Source organism: Ailuropoda melanoleuca, chromosome 13 (genome assembly GCF_002007445.2).
Source record: "Ailuropoda melanoleuca isolate Jingjing chromosome 13, ASM200744v2, whole genome shotgun sequence".
NCBI lineage: Eukaryota > Metazoa > Chordata > Mammalia > Carnivora > Ursidae > Ailuropoda > Ailuropoda melanoleuca.
This window is the reverse complement of record NC_048230.1, coordinates 24,687,031-24,699,324: the sequence shown is the minus strand read 5'-3', so window position 1 is coordinate 24,699,324 and position 12,294 is coordinate 24,687,031. Positions and strand designations below refer to the sequence as shown.

The following is a 12,294-nucleotide window of genomic DNA, read 5'->3' as shown; positions in this document are numbered from 1 at the left end:
ATGAAATCATATAATATCTGTTCTTTTGTCCCTGGTAGTTTTCACTTAGCATAATGTTTTCAAAGGTCATCAATGTAGTGACATGTATCGATACTTCATTCTTCTTTATTGCCAAATAGTTTTTCATAGTATGGATATATCACATTTTATTTATTTGTTCATCAGTTGATAGGTATTTGGCTTGTTTCCACTTTCTGGCTGTTGTGAACACTTTTATTTCTTTTGGGTAGATACCTAGGAGTGGAATTGTGCTGGGTCATATGATTTTTTTCTGTTTAACCTTTTGAGGAACTGCCACACTGTTTTTCAGAGCAGCTGTACCATTTTACATTTCCTCCAGCAATGTATGAGTGTTCCAATTCTCCATATCCTCACCAGCACAGTTAATTCCTTGTCACTTTTTTTTTTCTAGCCATCCTAGTGGATATGAAGTGGTTTCTCGTGGTTTTGGTTTGCATTTCCCTATTGGCTGTTAATGTTGAGTATCTTCCTATGTGCTTATTGGCCATTTATATTTTTTGGGAAAATGTCTATTCAGACCTTTTGCCCATTTTTTAATTGGGCTATTTATCTTTTGTTGTTGAGTTAGTTGTAAGATTTCTTTATGTATTCTAATGTTTTTAAAGATTTTTATTTTATTTTGGGGCACCTGGGTGGCTCAGTCGTTAAGTGTGTGCCTTCGGCCCAGGGCGTGATCCTGGCGTTCTGGGATCAAGCCCCGCATCAGGCTCCTCTGCTATGAGCCTGCTTCTTCCTCTCCCACTCCCCCTGCTTGTGTTCCTTCTCTCTCTGGCTGTCTCTTTCTCTGTCAAATAAATAAATAAAATCTTAAAAAAAAAAAAAAGATTTTTATTTTATTTAGAGAGAGAGCACAGGTGCGTGAGTGGGGGAGGAACAGAGGGAAAAGGAAAGAGAGAATCTGAAGAAGACTCCACCCTGAGCGCAGAGCCCACACAGAGCTTGAGCTCATGACCCTGAGATCATGACCTGAGCCAAAATCAAGAGTTGAAGGTGTAACCAACTGAGCCACCCAGGCGCCCCAGATTGCTTTATGTATTCTAGATGCCCGTCCCTTATCAGAGATATGGTTCTCAAATACTTTCTCCTATTTCATAGATTATCTCTTTATTTTCTTATAGTGCCCTTTGAACCACAAGTTTTTAATTGTGATGAAGTCTAATTTATCTTTGTTTTTCCTTTTGTTGCTTGTGCTTTTGGTATCATGTCTAATCTTTTTCCAAATACAAAGTCATGAAGATTTACTCCTATGTTTTCTTCTAAGAGTTTGTTGGGTTGTTTTTTTTTTTTTTTTTAAGATTTTATTTATTTATTTGACAGAGAGACAGCCAGTGAGAGAGGGAACACAAGCAGGGGGAGTGGGAGAGGAAGAAGCAGGCTCCCAGCAGAGGAGCCTGATGTGGGGCTCAATCCCAGAACACTGGGATCACGCCCTGACCGAAGGCAGACGCTTAATGACTGAGTCACCCAGGCGCCCCTCTTCTAAGAGTTTTAGTTTTAGCTCTTACATTTAGGTCTGTGATCCATGTTGAATTAATTTTTCTATGTGGCATAAGGAAGGAGTCTAACTTCATTCTTTTGCATGTGGATATCTGGTTGTCCCAGCACCATAATGAAAACCTTCTTTCCCTATTAAATTGTCTTCACCCTTGTCAAAAATCAATTGGCCATAAATATTAGGGTTTATTTATGGATTCTCAACTCTATTCCATTGATCGATCTATATAAGTCTAACCTTGAGTATCTACTTTTAATAGATAGTGTGTGTTCTGTGGGAAATGCAAAGATGAATAAAACAAATGGAAACATCTTAGTATTAATCTTAAGAAATAATAAAAGTATGCCATACTGTGCAAAATTATATATTGACCTTCAAATACAACACACCTTTAACCTTAAACCTAGCAAGAGATCTTTCAGCATATAAAACCAATGAATCAGTTGAGTATTTTGAGCTTTCATGTTCCCATGAGTTTGATTATTCTCAAATAATGTGAGGGCACAAGAAGTGGGAGACCATGGCATTTTACCTGCAAGAGGTTTATCAAGAACAGAAATTAAAGCAGTATTAAAGCCATTGTAGGGACTGAGAGAAAGGTGAGATCAGTGTGGGTACATGTACATTGTGGAGGTGACAACAATTTATTTATGTGATTAAATGACCAAGCTATAAACTCCACGGGAAGAGGGACTTTGTCCGTTTCTGTTCATCATCGTATTCTCAATACTAGCACAGAGCTCAGTAAATATTTGAAAGATGGATGGATGATAGACAGAGAAAAGTGAGTCGAAGAATATGTAAAGATGGTTAATATCTATCTCTCTTCTAGGTACCAAGACAAAGAAGCAAACTACATTGCCATTTAAACCAATCAAAAAAGGAAAGAAGAGAAACCCCTGGTCTGATTCAGAATCAGATATGAGCAGTAACGAAAGTAACTTTGATGTCCCTCCTCGAGAGACAGAGCCACGGAGAGCAGCAAGTAAGAAAAAGTAACAATGCTGGATGTCCTGAAAGATCTGAGTGGCATTAATCCCAGAAATTGTTATATCTTAGAGCAGTAATTATTAAGTTTTTGGAAAAACAAAAGCATCTTTTAAGAGATTAAACTAAAGCTTAAATCTTCATAAAATGTTATATCAATCTGTGGATTAAATATTTCTGTTACCCTCTTTTATTTGTCTATGTATGTTTTTTATAGCAAAAACCAAATTCACGGTGGATTTGGATTCAGATGACGATTTCTCAGATTTTGATGAAAAAACTCAAGATAAGGATTTTGTCCCATCAGATGGTAGTCCTCTTAAGACCAAAGCTTCCCCAAAGTAAGTCTCTTCTCTAATATGGATTTTATTATCATGATTGTTGCCAGCAGTCAATTCTATATTCTTTGTTACTTGACACATTTAGAATTGGTTGTCAGGATGTTTTTTGGTTTTTTTATTCTAGACAGACTACTAAAGAACTGAAGCCACAGAAAAGTGCCACGTCAGGTACGTATTTAAGTAAAAATAGTGAGATGTCTGCTTCCCTGGGACACTCAGGTCCAGCTGTGTTTGAACTTAACTACATTATCGAAGTCCTTCCTTTGAAGATAAACGTGGGTTTTTGTTAGCATTACATTGGTGTTCTTCATTAGGGTCAGTTTTGCACTGAAAGGGGTTCTACACTTAATATACTAAAAGTCATCACGTGCTTGCTGTTTACTATGCTGGGTGCTAGAGGTACAAAAAGTAACTGCTGATGAAGAATTCAGAAATAAGATCCAAGTTATAAGAGTATGTTTTAAATGTTCTAGAAGAATCACAGACTTGGTGTTTAAATGGGGATTCAGAGCAGGAAACAGATTTTTATGTGTTGCTTTTCCATTTGAAGTAATGGACCTTGATGCTGATGAGACCAAGGACAGTGTGCCACTTCCTCCAGGTTCCCCTGCTGCTGATTTCTCAGCTGAAACTGAAATTATAAACCCTGTTTCTAAAAAGAAGGTGGCGGTGAAGAAGATAGCAGCAAAAAGTGAGCTTCAATCATTGAGATGGGTTAATATTAAGATTAAGTAGCTGTCTGCCACAAGTCAGTTTCAATTTTTTTACTCCCAAAAGTTACTATTAATATTGGAATTAAACCTTTTCCAAATGGAAGCAAATATTTAGATCTTTGTAATCAAAATTGGTGCTCAAAAGGTTTAAAATCAGCATGTTTCTCAAAGTGCCAGGCATTATCTAGATCATTTTTATGATACGGACAGATTTTATAAACAGTGCAGAAGTTTAATGTAAAACATAAACCTATAAAAAAAATTAGATGCTTAAGAATACTTTGATTCTCTAATGTATTTTCAGCTCTGTTAGATTTTTTCCTATATCAAATATAAGCAATCAACAGCTTGTTAAAGAAAGCTCACAGTGAGAACAATTCATGTAAGAGTGGACACATGATGAATGCCTGTGTTGACTTGCAGGTCAGTCTTCCACCGCCACTACAGGTGCCAAAAAAAGGGCGGCACCAAAAGGAAGCAAAAAGGATCCAGGCTTGAATTCTGATGTGCCTCAAAAGCCTGATCCTCCCAAAACCAAAACTCGCCGCAAAAGGAAGCCATCCACTTCTGATGATTCTGACTCTAATTTTGAGAAAATGATTTCTAAAACAGTCACAAACAAGGTGAGTATTTATCCTAGACAGTCCTTTTGCTAGGTGTTTTAAAATACATAACCAACATTTGCTCTTAATAATCTGACACATTTTTAAGAAAATAAGTGTAGGGACCCCTGGGTGGCTCAGATGGTTAAGTGTCTGCCTTTGGGTCAGGTCCTGATCTCAGGGTCCTGGGATCGAGCCCTGCATCAGGCTCCCTGCTCAGTGGGGAGCCTGCTTCTCCCTCTCCCTCTGCCCCTCCCCCTACTCATGCTCTCTCTCTCTCAAATAAATAAAATAAAGAAACATAAATCTCATAATCCTTTTAGCTTTTAGTAGTTGTAACAAAGCTACATTTAAAAATATGCCACTTAGTCAATGAGTTGCCCCAGATCTGTTTCTTACTGCTTATTAGGAGGAGGGAAACTCCTTGAATTGTAGTCTGTTAATGTATTTTTTACAGTGAAATGTTGCTGTCAGACTCACATTGTGCAAATTACTTGGACTTCCTCTTGTAGAAATCCAAGGGGGAGAGTGAGGACTTCCATCTGGACTTAGACTCAGCTGTGGCTCCTCGGGCCAAATCTGGACGGGCAAAGAAACCTATAAAGTACCTCGAAGAATCAGATGAAGATGATCTGTTCTAAAATGTGATTATTTTAAGTAATGGTCTTATTGAGCCCAAGACTGGTTTTAGAGTTACCTGAGTCCCTTAATTTCCTCCCCTCTGAATTTTGTTTGGGGAAGGTAGTTTTAATCCAGAACCATCGAAGTGAAGTGTGTAGAGCCCGAGGATCTATTACCGTTTTATAATACTGTCGAAGTAGTGACCAGCTCGTGGGCGTTGTTTTCTTCTCTGCTTTGTCTGTGTTTAGAATGTCTTTTCTTTTGTCTTTAGAATCTGATTTTAAGTTCTGCTGGACTCTGGAGACAGTTGTGTGGTCAGTTCAGCATAATATATTGACCACTCATTAAGCCAAAATTGTTATAAAAGTGTCTACTCTGCCTCCTTTCCTACTTTCAGTAAATATGAGATAGAGCATGATTAATTCTGTTTTACCTTAGTTTTATAGGTAATTTTCCATCAGATAGAATTTTATCGTTCTAGTACAACTACTCCCCAGTCAGCCTTTTATGTGCTGAATTTTTGCTCAAGTAATGAGAACTTGCTCATATTCTTCATATCCTTTTGAATATTAGCAGAGGCTGAAGAAAAACAGCCTGACTGTGTTCGTATAACCTCAACACAGTCAATAGGGTGAAGAAAATTAGTGTTGTGACTGTCTCAATTCTTGATTTGTCCCCTCGGGCTATCTCCAAGTTTGAATATCCCAAAGAGCAAATTTCTAGGGAGCACTGGATTGCAAGAAAGTGGGGGACAACATTCACTCAAAGATCTTATATCAATGCCATCCATACTCAGCACCGAGCGGTTATATCCATTCTGAGAAATCTCCATATTTTCAACTTACAAACTTTCTAAGACATTTCTGCATTTTTACATGTGTGTGACATGAGTGGTGTTTTCAATGTTTTGTAAATATTTATTATGTTTTTCTATTTCACTTAATTCCAACAATTTTTTACTTCAATAAAATGTTCTAAACATTGCAACCCATTGATTGCCCTTTTTTTCCCTTGCAGTATACCCTTTTTCTTACTCTAAAATACACCCGTCTGTACTTCCCTTTGAAAACTATTCTGATCATTTGCTGACGTACCTACCTAATAGCCCCTGGCCATAGTAATAGGTCTAAGAGATAGGCTTCGTGACCTAATCAAGGCCAATCCGGTTTTTCCCTGGGTTTTTATACATTGGTACAAAGTTCTTCTCCTTCACACTAAGAAGGCCTTGGCCCTCCATGAACAAGTAGTTTCAAATATGCGTCGTCGTTGTTTTGTTTTTTTAATGATCCCTTTAACAACTTTTGATAATCAGGACAACTACATGATGATCTCAGTAAATGACATTAGGGCAACTGGCCAATCATTTAGAAAGAAATGTTAGATAAGTCCAATCCCTTCCTCACATCTTATATCAAATTTAAGTTCAAACAGACAGTATTTAAATGTCAAAAACAAAATCATTTAAAAATGTACCAAAAGAATGGGGCGCCTGGGTGGCTCAGTTGTTGAGCGTCTGCCTTGGGCTCAGAGCGTGATCCCAGCGTTCTGAGATCGAGCCCCACGTCAGGCTCCTCCGCTGGGAGCCTGCTTCTTCCTCTCCCACTCCCCCTGCTTGTGTTCCCTCTCTCACTGGCTGTCTCTCTCTCTGTCAAATAAAAGAATAAAATCTTAAAAAAGTACCAAAAGAAAAGTAATTCTGAGTTACAGAGGGATATCCTAAACCCAGCCCCAAGGGTTGATGAAGATCTGGAAAAATGAGCCCTTTCATCAGAATCTGGGCCAAAGGGTCAAACTCTGTCCTAGTAATTCTCACTTTAAGCAATGTAGTTCAAGAGAAAAACTGCAACATGGGGCGCATGCGTGGCTCAGTCGGTTAAGCAACTGACTTTTTTTTTTTTAAGATTTTATTTATTTATTTGACAGAGATAGAGACAGCCAGCGAGAGAGGGAACACAGGCAGGGGGCGTAGGAGAGGAAGAAGCAGGCTCCCGGCGAAGGAGCCTGATGTGGGGCTCGATCCCAGAATGCAGGGATCATGCGGTAGCCCCGAGGCGCCCCAAGCAGCTGACTCTTGATTTCACCTCAGGTCATGAGATTGAGCCGCACGTCAGACTCTGCACCGTGTGTGGAGCCTGCTTAAGATTCTCTCTCCCTCTCCCTCTGCACCCCCACATTCTCTCCCTCTCTCTCAAAAAATTTTAAAAAAAAATAATTGGGACGTGTAAAAAGTCATGTAAACGCACAGAAACAGAAAATCTCAATATCCTAGTCACATAATTTTGCAAAATGCTACCATTAGGGGAGAGTGGGGCAAAGTACACAAGGGATCTCTTGTTTCTCCAAACTACATGTAAGGGGCGCCTGGGTGGCTCAGGTGGTTGAACGTCTGCCTTCACCATTCAGATCGTGATCCCAGTCCTGGAATCAAGCCCTTCATAGGGCTCCATGCTTGGCAGGGAGGCTGCCTCTCCCCCAGCTCATGCTCTCTGTCTCGTTTTCTTTCTGTCTCTCTCAATAAATAAAATCTTAAAAAAAAAAAAAAGCCCTACATGTAAATCTACAATTATCTCAAAAAAAGTCACATGCAAAGATGCTTACTGAAGTTTCTAATAAAATTGAAAGTAACCTAAGTGTCCAACAAGAAAGCTCAAACAGTTTAAACAAATTATGGTACAATGAGGAATACCAGGTACTCCTTAAGAATGATCATGTATATTATTGATTGACATGAAAGATACCCAGGACCTTACTGAGTGAAGAAAGCAGGCTACAAATCAGAGGTGAAGTCCCTGTCTGGTAAGTACTCATTTGTTGATAGAAGGAAAGCATATAAACCCTCTTTAGAAACGAAAAAGTCCAAAACATTTACCTTTTAAAAGTAGAAGTTTGTGGGGCGCCTGGGTGGCACAGCGGTTGAGCGTCTGCCTTCGGCTCAGGACGTGATCCCGGCGTTATGGGATCGAGCCCCACATCAGGCTCTTCCACTATGAGCCTGCTTCTTCCTCTCCCACTCCCCCTGCTTGTGTTCCCTCTCTCGCTGGCTGTCTCTATCTCTGTCGAATAAATAAATAAAATCTTTAAAAAAAAAATAAAAAAAATAAAAGTAGAAGTTTGCTCCTGATCAGTAAAGCACTTGCTAACTAAGACTCCAACTGAATACATCTCTTGACTTCATTCCTTAAGCCAATTGACATTCTAGAAGATAAAAGTTCTAGTGCTAATAAACCTGGTTAGGTACATTTAGACCTTTTATAGAATAGCTATTTCCTACACATGAAACATTGCTTAGATAAATACATATTACATCAATTAGAATTACAAAAGAATAGTTATTGAGAAAATACGGGATTCAAAACTGGCATCCATTGATAAATTATACAATAAGCTTACTAAGCCTTTTTGTTCTTTTAAAACATTGCATCCCACTGTTCCTGCTGCAAGGAAATTTTTAAAGTGATTTCTGGCCATTTTTTTCTAAAATCCAAAGAAAAACATTTTTTAATTCATTAACTTTGGCTTCTAGAGTGAAGGATGTCTGTTCTGACCTGCCCAGTGTCCCTTTCCTCAGTAACTCCACTTTGGAAAATTATTCTGAAGTCCAAAAAACCAAAAAGTTTGTGTCCAAAAGCATTCATTATAGCATTATTTACACTGGTGAAAAACTGGGAACAGAATAAGTGTCCTACAATGGAAGAACTGGTTAAGCTGGTACACCCTTACCATGTATTACAGAGTCATTAAAAGTCATTTTTCCAGAACATTTAACAACAGGAAAGTTGTGTTAGGTAGTGGGGAGGAAAAGATACCAAAACTATCCTGTATAATGTATCAGAACTCATTGAATTATATTATAAAATGGTGCATTTTACTGTGTAGAAATACTGCAGTAAAAAGCTAACTTTTAGGGGCACCTGGGTGGCTCAATCAGTTAAACATCTGCCTTCGGCTCAGGTCATGATCCCAGGGGCCTGGATTGAGCCCGCATCCGGCTCCCTGTTCAGTGGGGAGTCTGCTTCTCCCTCTCCCTCTGCTCCTCCCCCTGCTTGGCTCACGCATGCTCTCTCTCTCTCATGAATAAAATCTTTAAAAAATAATAAATTTTAAAAAGCTAACTTTTAGTGTGAGGCTCACATATAAACCAATGCTTTTCAAACTTGTACTTACAAATCCATTAGGGGTCTTGTTGAACGGCAGATTCTGATTCAGTAGGTCTGCATGGGGTCTGAAGTGGCATTATTAACAATTTCCCAAGTGACGTCCCTGCTGCTGTTTGGAGACCCAGCTTGGAAAAGCAAAGGTGTAAACTACATACCAGTGCTTCTCTATGTAAGGTCCCCAGACCAGCAGTATTAGCACGACCGGAGAGCTTGTTAGAAATTCAAATGATCAGGCCCACTCCAGAACTGGGTAACTTAAAAGCACCTGTTTCAAGAAGTGCTCCAGTTAGGGACACCTGGGTTGTTAAGTATGACTCCTGCTCTCAGCTCAGGTCTTGATCTCAGGGTTGTGAGTTCAAGCCCCATGTTTGGCTCCATGCGGTGTGTGTGTGTGTGTGTGTGTGTGTGTGTGTGTGTGTGTGTGTAGCCTCCTTTTAAAAAAGAAGAAAAAGAAGAAGAAGAAAAAGAAAGAAGAAGAAGGGGGGAGGGGGAGGAGGGGGAGGAGAAAAGAAGAAAGCACTCCAATTAATTCTGATGCAAGCTGAAGTTCCAGACCAATGCTATGTGCATTGAAAGGCCAACTGCAAGCAAGTTGCAGCAAAATGTCCTCTGCTTTTCTTTGGATAATGAGATTTGGGTGATTTTTGTTTTCTTCTTTACTATAGTTTACAAAAATAGTAAATGTTACATGTCTACTTTCCAAATGAAAATAACCATAATTTTTTCAGGTTATAAAAGTAGTATGTGGGTTCCAGTTCTACTACGATGTTGAACTTGAACCACTCCAGGAATCACTCTCAGGTGTCTTTCACTCACGTGCAGCACCCTTGCAAATCTGAGGAGGATGTGATGGTTAATTGTATGTGTCAACTTGACAGGGTTAAGGGATGCCCAGATAGCTGAGTGTGTCTCTTAGGGTGTCATCTCCAGAAGAAACTAGCATTTGAATCAGCAGACTCAGTAAAGATCACCTTCACCAATGCGGGTGGGCATCACCCAAACTGCTGAGAACCTGAGTAGAACTATTCCGCTGGTGGGGGCAGACTTGGGGGAACTGAGTTTCTCTGAATCCTACCTCAGCGGAGAGGGCCAATAACAGGCGCAGGTCTGCGACAGTGAGAGTGAAATTCCGCTTTCTGGCGTGTAAGGCCACCTGGGGGGCTTAAAAAAAAGACTACATTTCCCAGCCTTCCTTGCGGAAGGTCATCCTGGCCAATGATACCGAAGCAGCCGGTCACGTGGTCGCTTCGGGACTTTCTCAAAGCGACGTCCTTGAACTTCTTTCGCCTTCATCCCTTCTTCTGTGTGTTGCCTGGGATCGGGCTGACGGGATGGAGGAGAACGTGGGCCCCACCCCGGGCGGGGTTGGAAGGAGCCTGCACCCCTAAAGGACTTTGGAGCACAGGGCCGCCCCGCCACCGGTGAACAGCTCACCGCCCTCCTCCTTTCATATGAGAGGGAAACAAGATTCTCTCTTGTTTGAGCCACTGTTAGTAGTTTTGCTGTTACAGCCGAACCTAATCTTAAATAATTATAAAGCCAAGGGAGGAGGTAGCAGGTTAGCGGGTCCCCGTGGGTGATAAAAGCGCGGAGCTGGAGGGGTGTATTGGAAGCCGCAGACTGAAGCCAGGGGAGAAGAGAGAGGAGCGGGGGCCACCTGTGAACAGAAGGTCGCCTGTCCGGAGGATTTTCAGGCCTGGAAAGGGTTTGAAGGGTCAGACACTATGCAGCAGAAGGGGTGGGGGGTGGTAGGGAGGTGCTGCAGAGTAACCAGAAACCAGCGCACCCGCCCTCCGAGGACCGCAACTGTCCCACGCAGGCCCACGCAGGCCGAGGGGGAAGGAAGGGGAGGGAGGAATTTTACCATTAACGCGTTTTGGCGTTTTCATTTCTACCCAGGACTGGACATTCTGATCGCTGGTCTGAGACTAAATCGGCCATTTAAGTGATCACAAGCTTTAGAGGAGATCCAAGTGAGCAACTGAGGCAGGCGACCCACAGTCTTGGGGCTCAGATGGTCTGCACCCGCCTTCATTCATCCACCTGACAAATATTTACTGAGCATCTACCAGGTGCCAGGAACTGTTCTAGGTGCTGACACAGGACAGTGAACAAAGCCCCAGAGGCCCTGCCCTCAGGGAGCCTACATGCTCCTGGAGGAGATGGGTGCCATGCAGGATAAAAAATGAAAATTAAAAAATACCAAGTATGTTAAGTAGTGATCAGTGCAAAGAAAATAGAGCTGAGAAAGGGGACAGGAAATAGGGGGTTAATTCCAGGGAGGGCCTCTAGGGAAGGCCTCACTAAAAGGCAACATCTCTGTAAAGACTAAAAATTGTTAGAGGGGTACAGGGAAGAGAAAATACAGTCGTGTCTTGATGATGTCACTTACTGGGTACAACCGCGCCGTGCCAGCATGCGTGTGTCCATGTATGACAGAATGGGAATTGGCGCCACAGCCCCACAGGTTAGGGTGAAGTGTCTGGGACAGAGACTGACTATGAGCCTGTGCACGATGGGCCTCTCAGCCCAGCTCCAGATCTTAAGTATGGCCAAGAATGGGGCCATGTGTCACCAGCCCTGGGCAGCATCAGTGACACCTCCTCTCAGGCTGAACAGCGTTATCTGGGAAGGAGGCTGGGCCCAGAGATTGTAGATTCTCCTGTGTCTGGCCCTCTGGCATCGGGGGCTGGGGACAGCACAGCGGGACCATGCTCCTGCCCCACCCGAGCCCACCGCCTCTGCCGTTTTCCGCTCCTGACAGGCAGACGGCCTGATGGGGTTTTTCCAGGCTGGGCCAGTGGCCTGACCCAGCAGGGGCCATGAGGACAGGGCAGGGACCATTCCTGGACAGTCCCTGAGCCCCCATGGCTGGGGCTAGGGGTTGGGGGTCGGGGAGCAGCTTTGCCAGGAGCAGGCAGAGGTCAGGGTTGGGAAAGTCAGCCATGCCCCCACCCCACATCCTGTTTTTGGAATGTGGGCCCCCTGCATGTGCTTTCCTTTGGACTTTGTCCAAGGCAGTGTCTCCCCAGCCAGGCCCACTCCCAAGGGAACTCTGCAGGACAGTGGGGAGGGTTCCCCAGCACATCCATCATTAACCAAGGGTTTTTCCAGGCTGGGCTGGGCCCCTGAGCTGGTGTGGGTGAAGGGCACATTTCCCACCCCTTCCTGAAATCAGGCCAGGGGGTCCCTGTCAACACATGGAAAATTATATGGGCCCCCATAGCTGAAGGGAAGAGGAAATGTCAGGAGGAGGAAAGTCTTGGCCTCCCCACTCAGAGCTGGGCAGGCATGGTCCACTTCCAGTGTCTGGGCCCACCAGACCCAACAAAAGCCCAGGGGATTGTCAGGCCCTGG

At 42.5% G+C, this 12,294-nt stretch overlaps 1 protein-coding gene across 2 annotated transcripts in view; it reads left to right on the top strand.

Annotated features, from left to right (window-relative positions):
• TOP2A (DNA topoisomerase II alpha) overlaps positions 1–5,767 on the top strand; it is a 28,064-nt gene extending 22,297 nt beyond the window's left edge. Inside the window, exons 30-35 of one of the 2 annotated variants that reach the window (XM_002924935.4) lie at positions 2,349–2,501; positions 2,721–2,844; positions 2,969–3,012; positions 3,395–3,535; positions 3,981–4,180; positions 4,672–5,767. In XM_002924935.4, coding sequence (XP_002924981.1) covers positions 2,349–2,501; positions 2,721–2,844; positions 2,969–3,012; positions 3,395–3,535; positions 3,981–4,180; positions 4,672–4,800 — 791 coding nt within the window. In that variant the 3' untranslated portion in view covers positions 4,801–5,767. The remainder of the gene's footprint in view (positions 1–2,348; positions 2,502–2,720; positions 2,845–2,968; positions 3,013–3,394; positions 3,536–3,980; positions 4,181–4,671) is intronic. The other variant, XM_019805665.2, reaches the window with a different exon arrangement.
• Positions 5,768–12,294: the final 6,527 nt, after the last annotated feature.